Source organism: Tauraco erythrolophus, chromosome 15 (assembly GCF_009769465.1).
Source record: "Tauraco erythrolophus isolate bTauEry1 chromosome 15, bTauEry1.pri, whole genome shotgun sequence".
In the NCBI taxonomy this organism is placed as follows: domain Eukaryota; kingdom Metazoa; phylum Chordata; class Aves; order Musophagiformes; family Musophagidae; genus Tauraco; species Tauraco erythrolophus.
The window spans coordinates 19,224,580-19,241,193 of record NC_141479.1 but is presented as its reverse complement, the minus strand read 5'-3'; the positions used below and the strand labels follow the sequence as shown (position 1 = coordinate 19,241,193).

The 16,614-nt window shown below is 44.1% G+C and overlaps 1 protein-coding gene across 1 annotated transcript; it reads right to left on the bottom strand.

The window, feature by feature from the left end:
* Positions 1 to 4,853: 4,853 nt before the first annotated feature.
* Positions 4,854 to 16,217, bottom strand: WFDC1 (WAP four-disulfide core domain 1). The gene is made up of 6 exons (XM_009980581.2): positions 16,071 to 16,217; positions 9,535 to 9,730; positions 8,864 to 8,947; positions 7,036 to 7,176; positions 5,764 to 5,805; positions 4,854 to 4,912 (listed from the first exon to the last, which is right to left on the bottom strand). The coding sequence occupies exons 1-6, from the start codon at positions 16,215 to 16,217 to the stop codon at positions 4,854 to 4,856; spliced, it is 669 nt and encodes a 222-aa protein (XP_009978883.1).
* Positions 16,218 to 16,614: the final 397 nt, after the last annotated feature.

Below are 16,614 nucleotides of genomic sequence, written 5' to 3'. Positions count from 1 at the left end.
ATGGATGCACTAATAGCACTTCAGTGTCAGCTGCAGATGGTGCCTTAAGCCACACAACGTGTCTTTCACAAAGACCATTAGCCAGCTACATCAACAGAAACTATACCTGCTTGCATTAACATGGAAAAAAGTTGAAATCAAAACATAATTTTGTGGTGTACACCAAATAGATCCTTCTCTTCAAAGCCAAGGTACTTAGTCCACCTCACACTTCACAGCAGGAGGCATGAGTTGTGTACAGACATCTCATAATCTCGCCATCCAAACAGGCCACATGACCATTGCCATGAGAAGTTCCAGTCATGCAAAGGATAACTTCACTGCCAGACTAAAGATCTACCCTGATACCTAGTGCTAGCTGACATCTTCTCAAAACCCACAGAAAATCTTTCCAAAGCAATGAAACCCACTGCTTTTCCCTTCTTGGATAAATTACAGGCAGTTTTTTTATGTGGCTCCTCTGTTACGGTTCCAGGGCACAAGGGAAGCAATGCAGAAGGACTCCTGCCCACTCCTGATGAGCAGGTAGAGCAAGACTGGTGTGGGTGGAACTTGCAGGATGGTGAAGTCTCACCTGCTCCTGGAAACACAGTGCTCAGCAGCCCAACCTCTCAGCTCCAGGCTCCTCTTTCAGCTGGTATCCTGCAGCGGGCACCAGCCCAGTGCTGGCCTCTGACTTGCTTTACTTTTCCATCCGTCAAGCAATCCTTGGCCTCCTGCAAAGTTGTCTGAGCAGCTGCTTGTGCAGCGCAAACCACCTGAGCTGCCAGCTGAAACCCATCCAGCTCTAAAGCAACAAGGAAAATGCCTGGTCAAATAAAAGGGTCACCTTCCACTTGGGTCACCATCACTATCCTCTTCACAGTACTGTCCATCAGCTCCTCTTTGGGCAATAGAAATGAAGGGGCCAAGAACTGAGCGAGCATCTGACCCACAAAGGTGCCCCCTCTGAAAGGGGATGCTGGTGGTTGATGTGTTTTGGGGATCTGTCACCTCCCTTCTAGTGGACAAAATTACTTTTGTCTCCCTGTGCCTATGAGCTCTCCCAGCAACTAAAATTCAAAAGATTTGTCCTTTTTTTTTCATAATTCGAAGCCAAGCGTATGTCAAGAACACACAACTGGAACTAGGCAGAGTTGAAAAATATACTGGTCACTTTTTATTGAGCACCGAAGTGGCAGAACCTGTACAGGTCTAAGCACCAGGGGCACAAACTGGGAAGGGGCTGCCCAGGGCTGCCGCGGATCCTCGGCTGCTGCAAGGAGAGCATTCCTGCTCGAGGATCCGGAAGGCCATGGGCATTGCTAGCACACAGCGATACACGTAAAGTTTATTATAGCACCAAAGACGCTTCAAAGTGTACATGGAAACATTAAAAACAACTTACATTGGTGATTTCCTACTGCGCTTCACAAGGCTGTCGTTAAGCTGTTTGTCTCTGGAGAGAAGATAAGCTGAGGACAACTCATTTGGTCTGTGTGTTCGTTTCAACATCTGATGGATGTCAGTGTTGAAAACGCAGCATTTAGACAAGTCTTCTGTGGCTTTTGTTTCCGAGTTTGACAACTAATAACTCGGGAAGAATTAACTTGAAAGAAACCCCAAGCATTATAGCACCACGAGGAAGGGTGATGTCTTTGATAACACCCAGTAAACAGAAAGTCATCAACAAATTATTAATTTGTCAATTTTCCTTTTTAAAAATTCCTTTTGCAAGTAGAAAATATCTTTACCATCCCATCCAGCAAGGTGGTCAGGTGTGTGCTTTTGTAGCTACAAAAAAGCAGCCACTGAAGAGAATGTGGCTCAAATCTCACATGAATTGACATTCATTTGAGAACGTCCGCTCAAATTAAGCATATTTTAGGATGCTTTGCAAGATTAGGTTGAGATCTTAAGTCTTCATCCTGCAAATTTGTTAATGCTGAACACAAGTTTTTCAGCTAGATCCTCACAGGTTTTTAGGCACTGAATTTTTTATTTTAAACTAGAACGATTTGGCATTTGCTTTTTGGGGCTTAGCAGCAATTGCTGAAGGGCTTTGACCATTTAATCAGGACTTGATTTTTCTGCAAAAAGTAATGCTGAAAAAAATCAACCCGTTTCACTGAGCAGCACCTAGGAGCAAGGCTGCATTAAGACTTTCATCATGAGCTGTGTTGCTTTAAGTTGTCAAGTAGCGACAGAGGCAAAGCGGCAGGTTTCCACCCTACACTGAGATCGGAACTATAAAATATGGATGGACTCCTGTCTCTCAGCAGGACTTAAGTTATCATTGTATGAAGTTGCATATGATAAAATCCTAGAAATAGACCTGTCCAAACATGGTGTTGCATTTAACACCTAGAACTTGGAACTAAGGCACAAAGAAGTGAACAGAGCTCAGCAAATGAAGACATTTAGGAAAACGTGGGGCCCTTCGTCTGCTCCTTTGCTCTGTAAAGCACCACGGAACGTGCCTGTTTATGACAGGAAACAGAAGAGCAGTTTGGCATCTTTCATCTCTCCAGCTGCAAATGTCATATGCAAAGTATCAAGTGTTTTATAGGCATCTCAGCTTTGGCTTAAAAAATCTGGTGAGTGGAAAAAAAATCCTGTAGTTTGCGGGTGGAAGCAGGCACTTGCATTTGTGAATTAGGTATTTATACACACCACTACTACTCTGCATATTAAAATGCTAATTTTATGCATGCAGATGGGGACAGTACTAAACAAGGGAACAAACGTGGCTTCTTTTGCCTAGCAATTCTGGCAGATTTGCCAGAAACGCAACTGTCCCTTTAGGACTGTCCCAGAAAAGGAAAGCAGTCATAGAAAATGTTTTCCATTTTGTAATGCTAAGCAGCTAAAAGAAGCTGTAAGGCCCAAATACAAATAACTCGACCTTAAGGATTTATGGAAGTCAACATAAAGGTATAGGACTTCTAAAGAGCAGTTGCCCATCTGCCAGACAATCCTTTTAATCACACGAATTTATCCTGCTTTTGCTTTTCTAATACGCACAACAAATAATCCAGACTTCAGCCCTCTTGCTGAGATTTTGCAGGTACAAAACCACAGATGTACATTTTGTGAGCATTAACTGGGCTGGCTAAAAACAACAACTTAAAAAGACTGGCACGCATGTGTGTCTGCTTAGATACCGTAGAAAGAAATCTATTCCGGCGTTAGCTCTTTATCTGCAGCTCACCAGACTGAGAAGCTAAAGGAAAGTAACTTAAAAAAAAACATTCATAAAACTTGTTTTGCTCCTAGCTCAGAGTTCCTCAAATTCTTCAGATTTCAGGTTTGGGCTAGAAGACTGGGTGTCAAACCTGGTGATCCCTAGGTATAAATAGAAAAAGAAGAAACCTGCAGGTTTCTTCAAATTTTAATCTTATGAAAAAAGGCTTATTTAAAGTAATTGTTCAAGATATGCAGGCACTGGGTTTGATCCAGAAAGCCCCTTTAGTCTTACAGTCCTGCCTAATTGAATGTGACTTAGATATGCTATTTAGGTACAATTCTGACGTCATTTCATTTTTATCATACTGAGTTATGTTCATGGTGGTGAAATCTCAGTCAGACACATAACACACACATAAAGGGCAGGCTCTGTTCCAGCAGCCTGATAATGGCACTGTGGCTTATAGGGATCCGCTCGGAGCTATATCCGTGTCATTGGTAGAAGGGCAGCTCAGAACCAGTGTGGTTTCTTTCAGGGGATCACATTTCTCCCCCTCCTGATAGGCTTAAAATCTAGACTCATCCTGTTCCTTGATTAGCAAAGTCTTTTTATGACTGACAGGCAGGGATCAGGGTAATGCTGGAGACGTGCTCATGGAGATTTGGGACCAGAGTTCTTCCAAAACAGAAAACTGTTGGGTAAAGCATTCCTTGACAGCTGCTTAACAGAGTGGTCCAGCTGGGTGAAAATCAAACAAAAAAAGAGGAATTAAAATATTTATCCTTCCTGGGATGTTTGCACAGAACTTGTCCTTATGTAGCTGTGTAATCTTAACAGTCAGCCTGACGTAGGTACGTAAGAGACACACCGAACTGCTTTGTTTTCATAACTGCCCGGTAAGCTCAAGTTAGTTTTAAAGTGAAGCTGAAAGTGTTGAGAAAACCATCTCGGGACAGAACCTTTGTTATAACAAATATTTTCATTCTTGCCAAATTCAAAGGCTGATAAGATGATTGGAGCTTTTTCAGTTGGCTTCGCTCTGGCCAGATACACCTACATTTATTCACATGAGTGGGTCACAGCGTTCAGTGCAACAGTTCACACACAAAGTCATTCCATAAAATCACCCATGTGCCTAAGTATTTGCAAGACTGACCCTTACTACAATCATTCTAGAGTAAAGAGCTTTTTAATTTCTCTTGCAGGAGCAGTTATACCTGCATTAGAAGAAGCCCCTAAGCAGAGAGTTTAAAGTCTTAAGGGACACAAAGTTTTGCAGCATTTATTTTTCATCCTGAAAAATCATTCTAACCTCTAAACATGCACAAGGCAAAGGTTCTTCAAAGAAATCAGGTGCATCTTGTGAAATTAGAATAAAAAGTGGGAGAGGAAGAGTAAGAGTTGGGAAAGACATTAACTTCTCCATGGACAGTTTGCAGAGCTCAGCCTCCAATGCCACAGGTTCTAGGGATACTTTTACAGCACTGTTTGTCGGCATAGGTGTTCCATGGAGCCTGAGGTATGCTCCTGTACACAGCTTTAAGGTGCTGTCCTCACACTGGAGTTTTGATGCGAGGTAGTTTCACCCTCAGACAACCATTTATTTAAATAATTGTATATTAAGCACCAACTGTTTTCACCCAGCTTTCCCTTTATTCACAGCGCACTTACCTAGACACACCTCTGATTAGCCTAAATGCTTCTGCTGGTTTTTCACATAGCCGACCACATTGTTGGAATTGCTCCCTGTAAAACAAATATTACCAAAGTCAGATTTTATGTTAGTCTGTGGCAAGAGTTTTCTCAAGATTCTCTAAACAGTACATTTTACTGGTCTCGTTATTTAACAGTTCTCTGGGAGCACTGCGATAGCCTGCTGGACAGAGGAAAGGAAATCCTGTCATAGTTTTATCAGCTGAAGTGGCCAAATTCAGCTACTCGTAAATCTTACCATATCAAAGATGTTGTCTAGTTGTATCTGAATATCACTTCCGATCTGATCTGACTGTCCTCCTCTAGGATCCAAGAGTTAGCAAAAAGCAGGAGATTTGAAGCCATGAGAAAAGAGATCTTCTGGAAGACCCTCCTGCTTTCTCTGAGACACATCTCTATCAATTTGTGCAAGGGACCTGGCACCTCTTTCAGCTGAAGATAACAAGAGACTGATTCGTTGGGCTCCAGTCATCTCTTATCACATACCACAATACAAGCTCGTGGCAAAAGACTTTGCTTTCAACAGAGTTCTGTGTTCATTCTGCAAGGAGTCCTGAGCCGTGAGCAAAGCTCCAAAAATATTCTTAAAAATTACAAAAAGTTATTGGATTGGGCATTTCTCACCCCTTGGGTAGGAACCCCTGGCAGAAAGCTGCACCATTTAACACGTTGTGTCACAGCTGGAGATTGCGATTCTCAAGAGTCCACAGTCAGGGCACTGCAGATCTTAAAATCAGATCTTTTGACCATGGCAAAGAGAGTTGAGGCTAAAGAATCTCTTCTTCCTATGTACAAACCTTCATTTCATAAGCAGCAAATTCATTGTAAGCAATGCAGTAACTATAAAGCTTAATAATAGTAAATGCTCCATGCCAGCGGCTTACCAAAATATTCCTTGTAATACTTGTGCCTCAGGGTGCGTCCATCTGAAAAAGAAGGTACGTAATGAGAACATTTCCAGTCATCCCTCGTTCTTTGTGCTAAACTCTGGCCTTCTGTGTACAGCACAGAGAAATTATGGATGTGGACATCAAAACCTCACAAACAGGAAAATAAAAGATCTCTGTCGCTGAAGTAGTGTAGGCTGCTATAAACCTCTTATAAAACTGTTTAGATTATTGAATATGTGGACACAACTCACTTTCCCTGAGAGTGGTTAACTGCTGGCCACTAGTATGTCATGTTCTTTTCAGTAGGTATGAGTCAAGGAATCACAGACTTTCTCAAATGAAAGAAAGTTTGGGTAAAATTTCAGACCATCTATTAGTGTTTTACATAATTCGAGTTCCAGCTAGGTCTTTCTCTTTACCCTTTATGATGATTTCTATGATTCCACGATTTATATAATTATTTAAGCTCTTAGAAATACCTCATGTCCAAGAGCCATACAGCTATGCATTACTATGGATGTTATTGAAGAAAAAGTTGTAAAAGAATAAAAGAGGTGATCAAAAAGCCCTCGGAAAAAAAATCTTAGTCTTTTATGGAAGCAGATCAGAGACATGGTTTGATGCTTCCCCTGGGTTTTACAGCGACCAAACGGCAAAACTGTTGTCTCATGTCTCTACACTGAGATGATTTGTATCCCAGTGCAGACGTACACATCCTACTATTCAATGACGTTACACATACCTAGATATGAGCTTTCCTGGAAAATAGCTTGGCCTATATAAACTCCTTTATTGGGCAAATGTGTCAGCAGAAGAAATGGAATAATGTTTTGGATGCAGAAAGCAAAGTCAGAAGTCAAAACTGGAATTTGAAACTCATATTTCTTAGCTAAGTGTGTAGCAGTACATAAATATTTCTATTTTTTGTGCTGCGTAATAATGGCACACACAGGTTACTACCTGCTCGGCTTACACAATCCCCGAGGACGCCGGCATACAGAGCAAACAAGAAGTGTGTCCCCTGCTTTGGGTATTTCACATAGCTCAGCCAACACCAAGGGCATTAGAGACTTGAGATTGCTGCACAGTGGGGACTGTCTCCCAGCCCAGCTCTCACACACTGCCTCGGACTTCCCAGAAAACCCAGCAAGCCCATGAGAGCAGATTTACCACCAGATCTCCTTCAAGGCCAGTGAGAGCACACCGTCCCTGACCGGTGTTTGCATGAGAGAACAAGGAAGGAAGGGAGGTTTCCAGTCAACTGACCTGGATTTCCACGCAGCTTGATGCACTGGCCCCTGTTAGGGATTCCCTCAGCCGTGTTACCCGGGTTGATGATATGGCATTCATAGCCTGTGGGGCAATGCAGTGGCTCATCTCCATCCTCAGTGGTACTGCAGGCTTCAGCTGTGAAAGAAGCCTGCAGGTCATAAATCACAGCTCGAACACCCACAGGTAACCAAACATGGCCATTTTCTCCTGTATCTCCTCCCAGACAGCATCTCGGGCCACTTCCCGTGCAAGGGTAACAAGGAGCTAACACCTCCAAAGGAGCCTGGCAGGGCAGGTGATCCAGTTCACACCTTACACAAAATCTGACGTGTCCAGCCCGATGTGGAGAGCGTAGGTCAGCCCAATTACTTGTAACGACATCCTCCCCACAGCCTGTTGGGCAGGGGCTGTGCGAGGGCTGGAGAGTGATGAAGACAGACCACCACTAGCACCATGCTCACACTGACAGATGGTCCCTCCATGTAGCTTTTCCTTCCAAGCAGCCACAAATCTGTTCCAGCCAGAGTTTCAGGGTGGATTAGGACTCAGGGAACATGACCAGGAAGCTGGCAGTTCACCACTTTGTTCTTTGCTCCACACCCATTAATCTACTGATGAATCTGAACCTCAGCTGTGACTCACTATGGAGTAAGGCAGTACCACCCCCTGTTACAAACCAGGCCTTCATCACCTTGACCCTCACTATCCAACAAGTACAGAGCAGAATAAGAAAGTAAAGCAGGACTCACAGGCAGTGCTTGTGTCCATGCAATGTACAGACTATGCAGGGACACCCCACCCTTTCATTTGCCAGGATTTTAATTTCAAGGACCTCTGCTGTAATTCTCATGTCATGACTGATGGTTCTTATTTCACTAATTACTCCCTCAAGCTGAGATGAAGGTGTTAAGATAAGAACAAATAATATAAGCATGACAAGGATGGATGAGGAGAAACCTATTTTATCTTATTTCTAGCCGTGCAACTCCAATGAGCTGGAGGCAGAATTTTCCCTTGAAGAACTAGTAGTTTCCATAATAGATGAGAGTCAAGGTTCAGTGACTCTGATACCATCTGTGTAAGCCCAAAGAGGGTAATTTATTGGCACTGCCTGTGTCCGACTAAAGCTGATCAAAAGCTGGAAGAGCCTTTCCATGAAGAAATTAAGAACTTCAGGCATACATACATCCGGGAATGCCTCGTAGAAGAAAACTTCTCTTCCCACCTCTCTTCTACCTCCTTGTTTCAATTTGAGGTATTGGAAAAAATTAATTAAAAGACGTTTCCCGATGGAATTAACCTGAGAAGTCCAATCTCATTAGCAGTTCCCAAGCTTAGATGGTCCCAGCTCTATGTCAGCTTTAAACAACTCTGCAGCAGTTTGCCAGGGCTCTTGTTCAAAGCAGCCTTCAGACCCAAGGGCCACAGCCCCAGCCCAAGGCATCTGTGTGATGAGGCCACTCTGGATTAAAAGATCTCCTAATCCAAGCCCGCCCACAGTCTATCAGGAAGCTGGCAGAAAATATATGTACGCTGACAGAGTAAAAAGAAGGTACATTTTTACTTATTTCAAGAATGAATACAAATCCAGTTCCCTGGAGTATTCCTAGTGCTCTGGTGGGTAATCCGTATCCATAAAAGCAACTGATTTACTACATCAAAAACCAGCTCCCCCACACCAAACAGCGTTATTCCTGCGGAAACTCCAGACGAACATCAGCAGCCCCAACATCCCCAGCAAGCCCTGTATCTGATGAATATATTATTCAGTGCCTTTGTATAATTACCGATATTGCAGAGAAGGCAGTGAAACGTACGGTACCTTGTAAGACTTCCTCCGGGCCATCCAAAAGCCACCCATTTCCTCCCAGCCAGCGGGGCTTGGGCTGGACCAACCAGTCTAAAACTGTAAAAGACAAAAACAAGAAACCAGAGTCAAGGTGGAGTAGCCATAGCACACACAGTTATGGAAAAGTCACAGATTTCCTCTAACAGCGAGTGATGAGGCTGTCTCCCGTAGGTTGGATTTGAGTTTTCAGCAAGATACTTATATTCATGCTATTGTTGTCCTAGTGGCAAGAGAGCCATGGATGTTATCCAGGGCCACAAAAACCTGGTGTCGAAAAGGCCAAAGCATGTGTTGTTTCCCATCCTCCATTCCCATGGCACAGAGCAGATGAGATGGCTGCCTTGCTTCTGTGAGCACTAACTCGGATCAGGATTACTTCTTTTCCTGAATATATAATCTCAGGAAAAGAACCAGCCTCAAGCGACTTTTACCATTTGTGCTGGTGAAAATTGTGCAACACCAGCTGACTTTAAATAATTTTTTGATTCAGCAATCAGCCCAGAAATCAGAAGTGTGGAACCGAAGCTTTATCTTCAACTCACACTCAAATCACACCTTCCACCCGCGACCCAATGCACGTGGGGATGACTACCATCACTTCTGCATGCTTCTCTCTACCAGTTTAGTCACTGGGTTCACTGTACCTGGCGGTGGTTGTACGGACTCCAGGCAGGCATAGATACACCCGTTGTAGCAGCAGCGCTTGTGCCTTTCACACTCGGAATCCGACCGGCAACTGGGCACCTCGCAGGCTCGGTCAGGCAAACTCTGGGGTGGTGGGGGGCACCGGTCGTTCTTCTGGTAGTGGGAACTGTGAGAATGAAGAGGGTACTCATAATCCTTGCAAAGAAAAGAAAAGGAAACAAAGGTTTGGCATAGGGTGAATACCAAACATCCCATCGGTTGAAACAGAAGAGGGGTTTTCAAAGCAGTTTTCGAGTATTCATTAGAGAGGAGAATTAACTGTTCAGCTCCCCCAGCCCTGTCTGCAGCACAACGAAGAGAGAGTTATATGATCGCCTCACTACACTGCTTTGGAAACTCCAAACCACTAAATTATTGTGTGGAACTCATTTTCTAATTAAGGTTATTGTAATGACAATGAGGAGGTAAAAAAAAAAATCCTTTTATAAGTTTTTTTAAGTCTTTTATACTTGTCTGGGAAACAGAGAGAAAGACTCCAGGCATCCTCGTGACAAGGACACCAAAACACTTTGATAGTAAAGCAGTGAAAATGATGAAACTGTATTGTTTTGAGGGTACGTCCCTAAATGGGACAAGGAACTCATGTCCCAGGTAGCACCTGTCTTCTCCATAGGCTTTATCATCTTCTTCTGGACCAGAACTTGCAGGGGAGTCTTTCAAGCTTTCCCACTGCAAGGTCCTGGGTTGTTAAATTAGAAACAATTTCTAAACCATGAGATGATCTGGGTGAGATTTGTGTGGGTGCTGTCAGTTTAATCCCAAAGAACATGAGGCTGTGTTTGACCACAGCAGAAAGGAGCCGAGCTGCTCACTGCACACCAAAAGGACAGGGGAGATTTAAAGTGGATTAACGGGCACAGGATTTTCCCAGAAACATTTGCAAGAGCCAGCATTCAGATATCACTCACGCTGGCGGCGTTTTAGCATGGAGCCAGCTCCCTCCGACAGGGAGGTGAATCACCCAAGCCCACTCCTTTCTCACCTACGGCTGAACTACTCCAGGCTCGAGCAGCACAAAGGACTCAGAAAGGGCAATCAGTTTTCAGGTTTATTGACAAACATTAATAAGCTCTAATAAATCAAAAGATGGATTCTGGATTTGCACCAGAGGTATGAAGTGAGTGCTGCCCTGCACTCGCTAGCAGGCTGTTTAGGAGTCCTATATATAGTTGGCCCGATCACTCTTGCGTTACGAAATCAGTGACGAACAACAGGGGTTGTTATTCCAAGAAACAACATGGTGCAACTGTCCCCGAGGGGCTCTCTAGGAAATTTCACCATCAGGCTATGGAGAAATTTGAGGTGAGACTAATATCCCTCTATCTATGTGCTGCTACATCCTCATTGTCGAAACCTCCCAAGGGCTTCTGTGGAGCATGCGTGCCTTTGCGAAACAGCACGTCCCCACATGTACTCTCCAAAAAATGTCCTAGGAGAGGCCTCAGGAGGTCCATTGCCCTGGGGACTGATCGCTGGCCCACACAGCCTCAGCTGTGACATGTGGCGGAGCAGCAGTTATCCATAACGGTGAAAACAATATCATCTTCACTCCCTTGGGATAATTTGTAATGTAGAGAATGAAGGCAATCCCAAGGGAGAACAAAAGAAATAACGATGCACGCTGTTTGTGGTACGGCTGTGAGACGTTCTGCTTCTGCACCGTACCTAGCGTAGAACCGGGCTGATGCGGTGGTGGTTTTTACACCAAAGCTGATCTCCGTTCTTTGAGCCATAGCCAGGGGGAAACGGAGAGCAGCGATTGAGTGTCAGCCAAGGCAGAAGCATTAAGAAAAGTCAGCATGATTAGAAGTTTTAATTTCTGTTACGAGGTGTACGTTAAAGAAAATCCATGTCCTAGTTATAGCTGTAACTGGTGAAATAATGTGTGTGTGTGTCTGTGTGTGAGAGACAGAGAATTCCTACTATTTCCACAAATGACAGCCTCCTGCGCTGTTCCCAGTATCAGCCCGCCCTGTTCCCAATATCAATAATTTTCTTCTGCTTTTTCTTTAGTTGTTTCCATTCAGTGAACAAGAAACTGCTCAAAAACCCTACTGTGAGGTTGTTTTCCCACGAATTGATAGGCTGTTTGAACGACAAAATAGGTTTGAAAATAAAATATTTCCTAATTTTGATGATGTTTTCAATGTTAATGTGTAAAACAAGGTGTAAGCTATCACATCCTGCCATTCCTCAAAAGCTGAAAACACTCCAGCTTTGGAATAACATGCTTTTCAATTTAAGATACTGCAAGTTCCACTTCTGCTGCTGCTATTGGATTTTAAACAGAGAAAATGCTTCGACCAAGTACAATTCTGGGATATAAGAGAGCATTTACCAGTAAATCTATGCAGTTCCAAACATTTAACAGGTCTCCTTGTTGGAGGGAGCATTCATCCTGGAAGATCACAGTTTACTATTCTATTATTTGAAATGTCAGCTGCAGACTGAAATGTGACCAAAATAATACTGGCAAATCATGGACAGATTAAAAAAAACCAAACAAACCCTCAAACAATTACTGCAGTTGCTTCACAGATGATTCAGAAACCAAGAAGCCAGAATTGCAATGAACAGTTGGCTCAATGAATGAGATTTCCGTTTGGGAACAATATAACATTTTTAGCCAAATAACTTTGTACCTCGTGACCTCCCTGCCCATTTTCTCCGTTCACATTTTGCTCTGAACCCCTTTTTTTCAAAGCCTCATAGTCAAAAAAATATTTTTTGTGCATTTGGTCTAACAAAACCATTGCCACTGGTTCATGTATGCATAAACCATCCCAGTGGGAAACAGTATTCCCTCATTCCCTAAATAGCCTGCTTAAGGATGTCTCCAGGTATGGGTTACAAGGTCTTTTCAAAAGCTCTCCCAGGATTCACAGTTTGGCTCTGAGCATGGTTCGGATTTATTATTTCTACTGATTGTGACAACAGTCAAAATTTTTTCCCTTAAGAAATTTTCTCAAAGCAGGAGGCAAATTGCTCCTTCCCAGGGAGACTTTTTAAATCATTTTAATGACAATATCTGCCTCAGAGATATCCAGAAACAGAGTAAGGGGAAAAGTTCAGAGTTCAGCTGAGGAACCCCGGAGGTCAGTAAAGATGATGAGGAAAAACCTGAACACAATCACTCACTCCCAACCTGTATTTTCAATAGTAGCTGTGGGATGCAGTCTGCCTCCAAAGAAATCCCAGATCTGTGCTATTATTTGTGCCTGAAACTGGACCCTGGGCTTGTGTCAAAGCACAATTCTCTGTTAATTTATATTCGGCATGGCCACCCCTGAGATCACTCATGAAGTTTATTCCCAGCCTCCAGACACCAGTTCTGCCCCTGGCAGGTATTTCCAGACACTGGCCATAAACCACCTTTCCTCTGAAACAATACACAGTCAGGAGGAATTTAGAGCCCTCCAATATTTCTAGCAAATACCTGGAAAAACACAGATCACCGGTGATCAAAGCTGGAAATATCAGACTGAAGGAAGGTTAAATAATCTGTAGGGCAAGACCAAAACAGTAAGAAAAATATTCTTGTGCTATCGACTCTGGATTAGTAATTTTGGTTCTGGTGTCTGTGGTACTGGAAGACTGTTGCAAAATTAGGTGGGCTCAAAGAAGATGCAAGATAGCGATTAGAGGACTGGAAAGCAGAGAACACCTTGCACATGTGCATGCAGGTTTCAAAGGGGAGGCCAAGGGCTGCTCTGCTTACACGTTACTCTGAGGCATATGTGGGACAGAAATCTCATGGGAGGTGTGCTAATCTGGTAGATGAAGAATATCTCAGTGTTGATTTATGACAGCTGGAGGGTAAATAAATTGTTGGAAGAACATTACAGCTGCAGTGAGGAATTCTTCATTTCTGGAAATCTTGAAAAGAAAGCTGAATTTTTTTCTAAAACACTTGAGGTAGTTGACACTGGAATAAAATCAAGACTGCCCCAGGTTTTCCCAATAGACATGTAGGTGTCTTGGTAACGAATTGAAGCCTACTCCCAAGTAGCTCCCTCCCTCTGCCCTTTGGGAAGGGGCCACAGACTGTGTGGAGGCTGCAGAACACCAGCTGCAAATCACTAAACTTGACAAGTGTCCCTCTGGCTGTAAAATACAGGGATTTGCTAAAAGCTGGAAGCCCAGCTCCTCCATCCCACTGTGACTGCCAGTTTTTTCTTCTCACTGCATTCCCTCTCCTCTTCCTGCCTTCTCAGTTCCCACTTGACCCTTCCTTGCCAATCAACACCCTTCCTCAGAGCCCAGACCTCAAGCCAGCTCCTCATCGTAACACCTGCTCGTCATTCTGCAGCCAGTAGTTTGGTGAATGCATTTCTCCTATGGTGGACTCGGATTTTTGGGACTCAAACAACAAATCTCAGTCAACTCCCTACCCCTCACTGCCCCTTCCCCCAACAGACCTTGCCTGTGTCCTGCTGGAGGTCCCACAGCGATGTCTACAGCCCATCTCCCTCATGGTTGAATGTTGCCATGAGCACCTCCATCTGTTATCCCTCTATCCAAGTGACTCACAAATCAGCTGTTCCACCCACATCCTCTGATTTTTGAACTGTAGGGAACATACAGCATTTGGTAGAAAAGAAAGCACCTCTCTGAGAAACAAGAGGGGCTGCCAAAACAGACTCTTGGCGAGTAAGAGGATGAAGAGTGGATGCCTTCCTCCTTACAAGGATTTGAGGAGAAGGAAAATAATTTTCTGTTTTCCCTAGATAAGATATGTTTGTCAATGTGAGCAATTCTAGCTGAGCTTGCCAGATCAGTAGCACTTGGATTCATGGCTGCCAGGAAAAACCATCCTTTGAGGAACTGCAGATTGCAAGAAGATATATCCTCAGGGGAGTGGGCTCTGTGCCTCTACAGAGCACGTTATCTGAAGATCAACATGTAAATTCCTGTTATACTCCTGTCCTGTCTCTCTGGGTCATTTACTTCATGGCTTCTGTTGAATCTGAGCTTCGCACTGAAATAAGTCAGAAGAACATACTAATAAATACAATTTCCAGGGAGTGATTTTGTAGGAAACACAGTTCTTTGCGTCACCATTTTCCAATTAAAGCGCAAACCAAATGATACCCTATCCCAAGGGAGGCTACAATGAAGAAAATTTCTTGTTGTAAAATACTAGGGTGCCTTTCAAATATTAGCACAATATTTTCTGCAAAATTTCAAGGAGACAAAAGCATCGTATTTCAGTTCATTCACCATGGGCAAAAGTCGTGTGTCACACTTCTGAGTCAGCAGTTGCACAAACCAAATGTAGCTGTCCCCATCACTCTAGATGTCTTGGGCAAAAAAGCACCTATTTTAGATTAAAAGGTTTTATATGTTTCTGCAGAAAACAGGTGGAGGAATCCTCCTGTGACACCAAGGAGCTGATTATGCACATGCAATGGCTGGAAGAAGTAATCAAACCCCAGCATGAGAAAACCAACTGGCTGGGGCTTCTACCAAAGTGATTCAAGGGGCAGAAGCCTTGGGTCAGTGCTGGCTTCTAAAGGGACTTTAGTGGAGTAAGTCAAAATTTCAATTTTTTTTTTCTTTCTAAACAGCAGGTCCTGAAAATCAAGCTATCAAATTATTTTCCTATTTTTTTTTTTCTAAATTTCCTCCATGGCCATCTCTAACAGTCTTTTGGCCCAGACACACCAGAACAAGACCCAGCACCATCCTTTTCTGCACTCACAGTAGCTCGTTGCAGCTTCAGCTTCAATTCCAGCATTACTGCTCTAAGCACCACCGCAGGTTTGGAAGCGGTGGTTGCGCACGGTACCCCACTGGTGAATAACCACATGGCTTTTTTTCCCCACACTGGGCAGGCACAGCAAGTGCTCCAGCACTCCCTGGGCGCACGGGGGACACTGGAGCCTCCGCAGCTCCATGCTGTTTGCTAGCACAGCAAGTCCCCATGATTGCTTGAGGATAAGAAGGTGGCTTAACACGCGATCGGCACATTATTATTATCCATGTTGTGGATCCGGAGCTCTCTGTGCTCCAGTGATTTACAAAACCCTACGCAACACCCCCATGCCTCTAGTACATGTTATCACTAGGAGTCAGAGACATTTACCTAAAGTTACCCCCAAAGGCAGTGGAAGAACTGGGCAGGGAACCCTGCTCTAAGCAATAAATCACATTATCTTCTTTTTCCTTTTGGATCCCCCTTCTCTCCATTCACGCTTCCCTTGCTGCCCTATGAAGTTTCCAGGAAAAGCAGCGACGGCTGCCATCCCAATGTCTTCCCACCGTTCGGAGCGTGCTTTACCAGCTCCCCCTTGCAGCAGCTAGGTGGCAAAAGTTCAGTACAGCCTGGGAAACTTAACGCGACCCTTTTATAAAGAGACAGCCTGTGGATTCAAGTACTTCTTATTCTAAACCGATACACGGACGTAAAGAAAACTCCCCTTTCGCGGGGAGCACTCCCCGCTCCCCCCGAATCACCCCACCGCAGGTTACTCACATCGTATTTCTCCGTCATTTTCAGATGCAGAGCACGCTTCCAGAGATTCCTTGCACAGCCTGAATCTGGCAGCAAAACTAAGAGACACAAGGCTGCAGCGAAGATCTTTTTACAGAAATGCATCTCTGACAGCACCCTGGAATCCATTTTCCTGAGGAGAGATGAAACGAGGAGCACGGCTTTCAGGATCGGACGATTCAGAGTCTTGGCAAGGAGGGAGGGAGACGGGAAGGGAGGGAGAGCGAGGGCTGAGTGCTGGTGAGAGCTGCTTTTCGCCGCGCAGCTGCTGGGAAGGGAAAGGGGGGAAAAAAAAAAGCAGAAGCCAGGAGCTGCTGTTGAACTTCTTTAGTCAAAGTTAGATCAGGTTCTCGGCTCACATGTTCACACAAAGCACATGCTCTCCCTGGATGATAGATGGGAATATTATTTGGAAAGATTATTTTTAGACCTTTGTTCCCAACATCTCGCATCCTCAGAGCGCCCCATTCAAAGCCAAAGCGTGGGATCAGATGACAGCTGCCGCAGAGGGAAATAAAGGTCTTAG

Excerpts from the sequence above, each read along its gene's own strand:
- WFDC1 (XM_009980581.2), bottom strand. The coding sequence starts at position 16,217 with ATGGATTCCAGGGTGCTGTCAGAGATGCATTTCTGTAAAAAGATCTTC. Across the intron at positions 9,731-16,070 it reads AAATGACGGAGAAATACGAT|GATTATGAGTACCCTCTTCA; the intron begins GTGAGTAACCTG and ends TTTCTTTGCAAG. Across the intron at positions 4,913-5,763 it reads GTATTACAAGGAATATTTTG|GGAGCAATTCCAACAATGTG; the intron begins GTAAGCCGCTGG and ends TTTGTTTTACAG.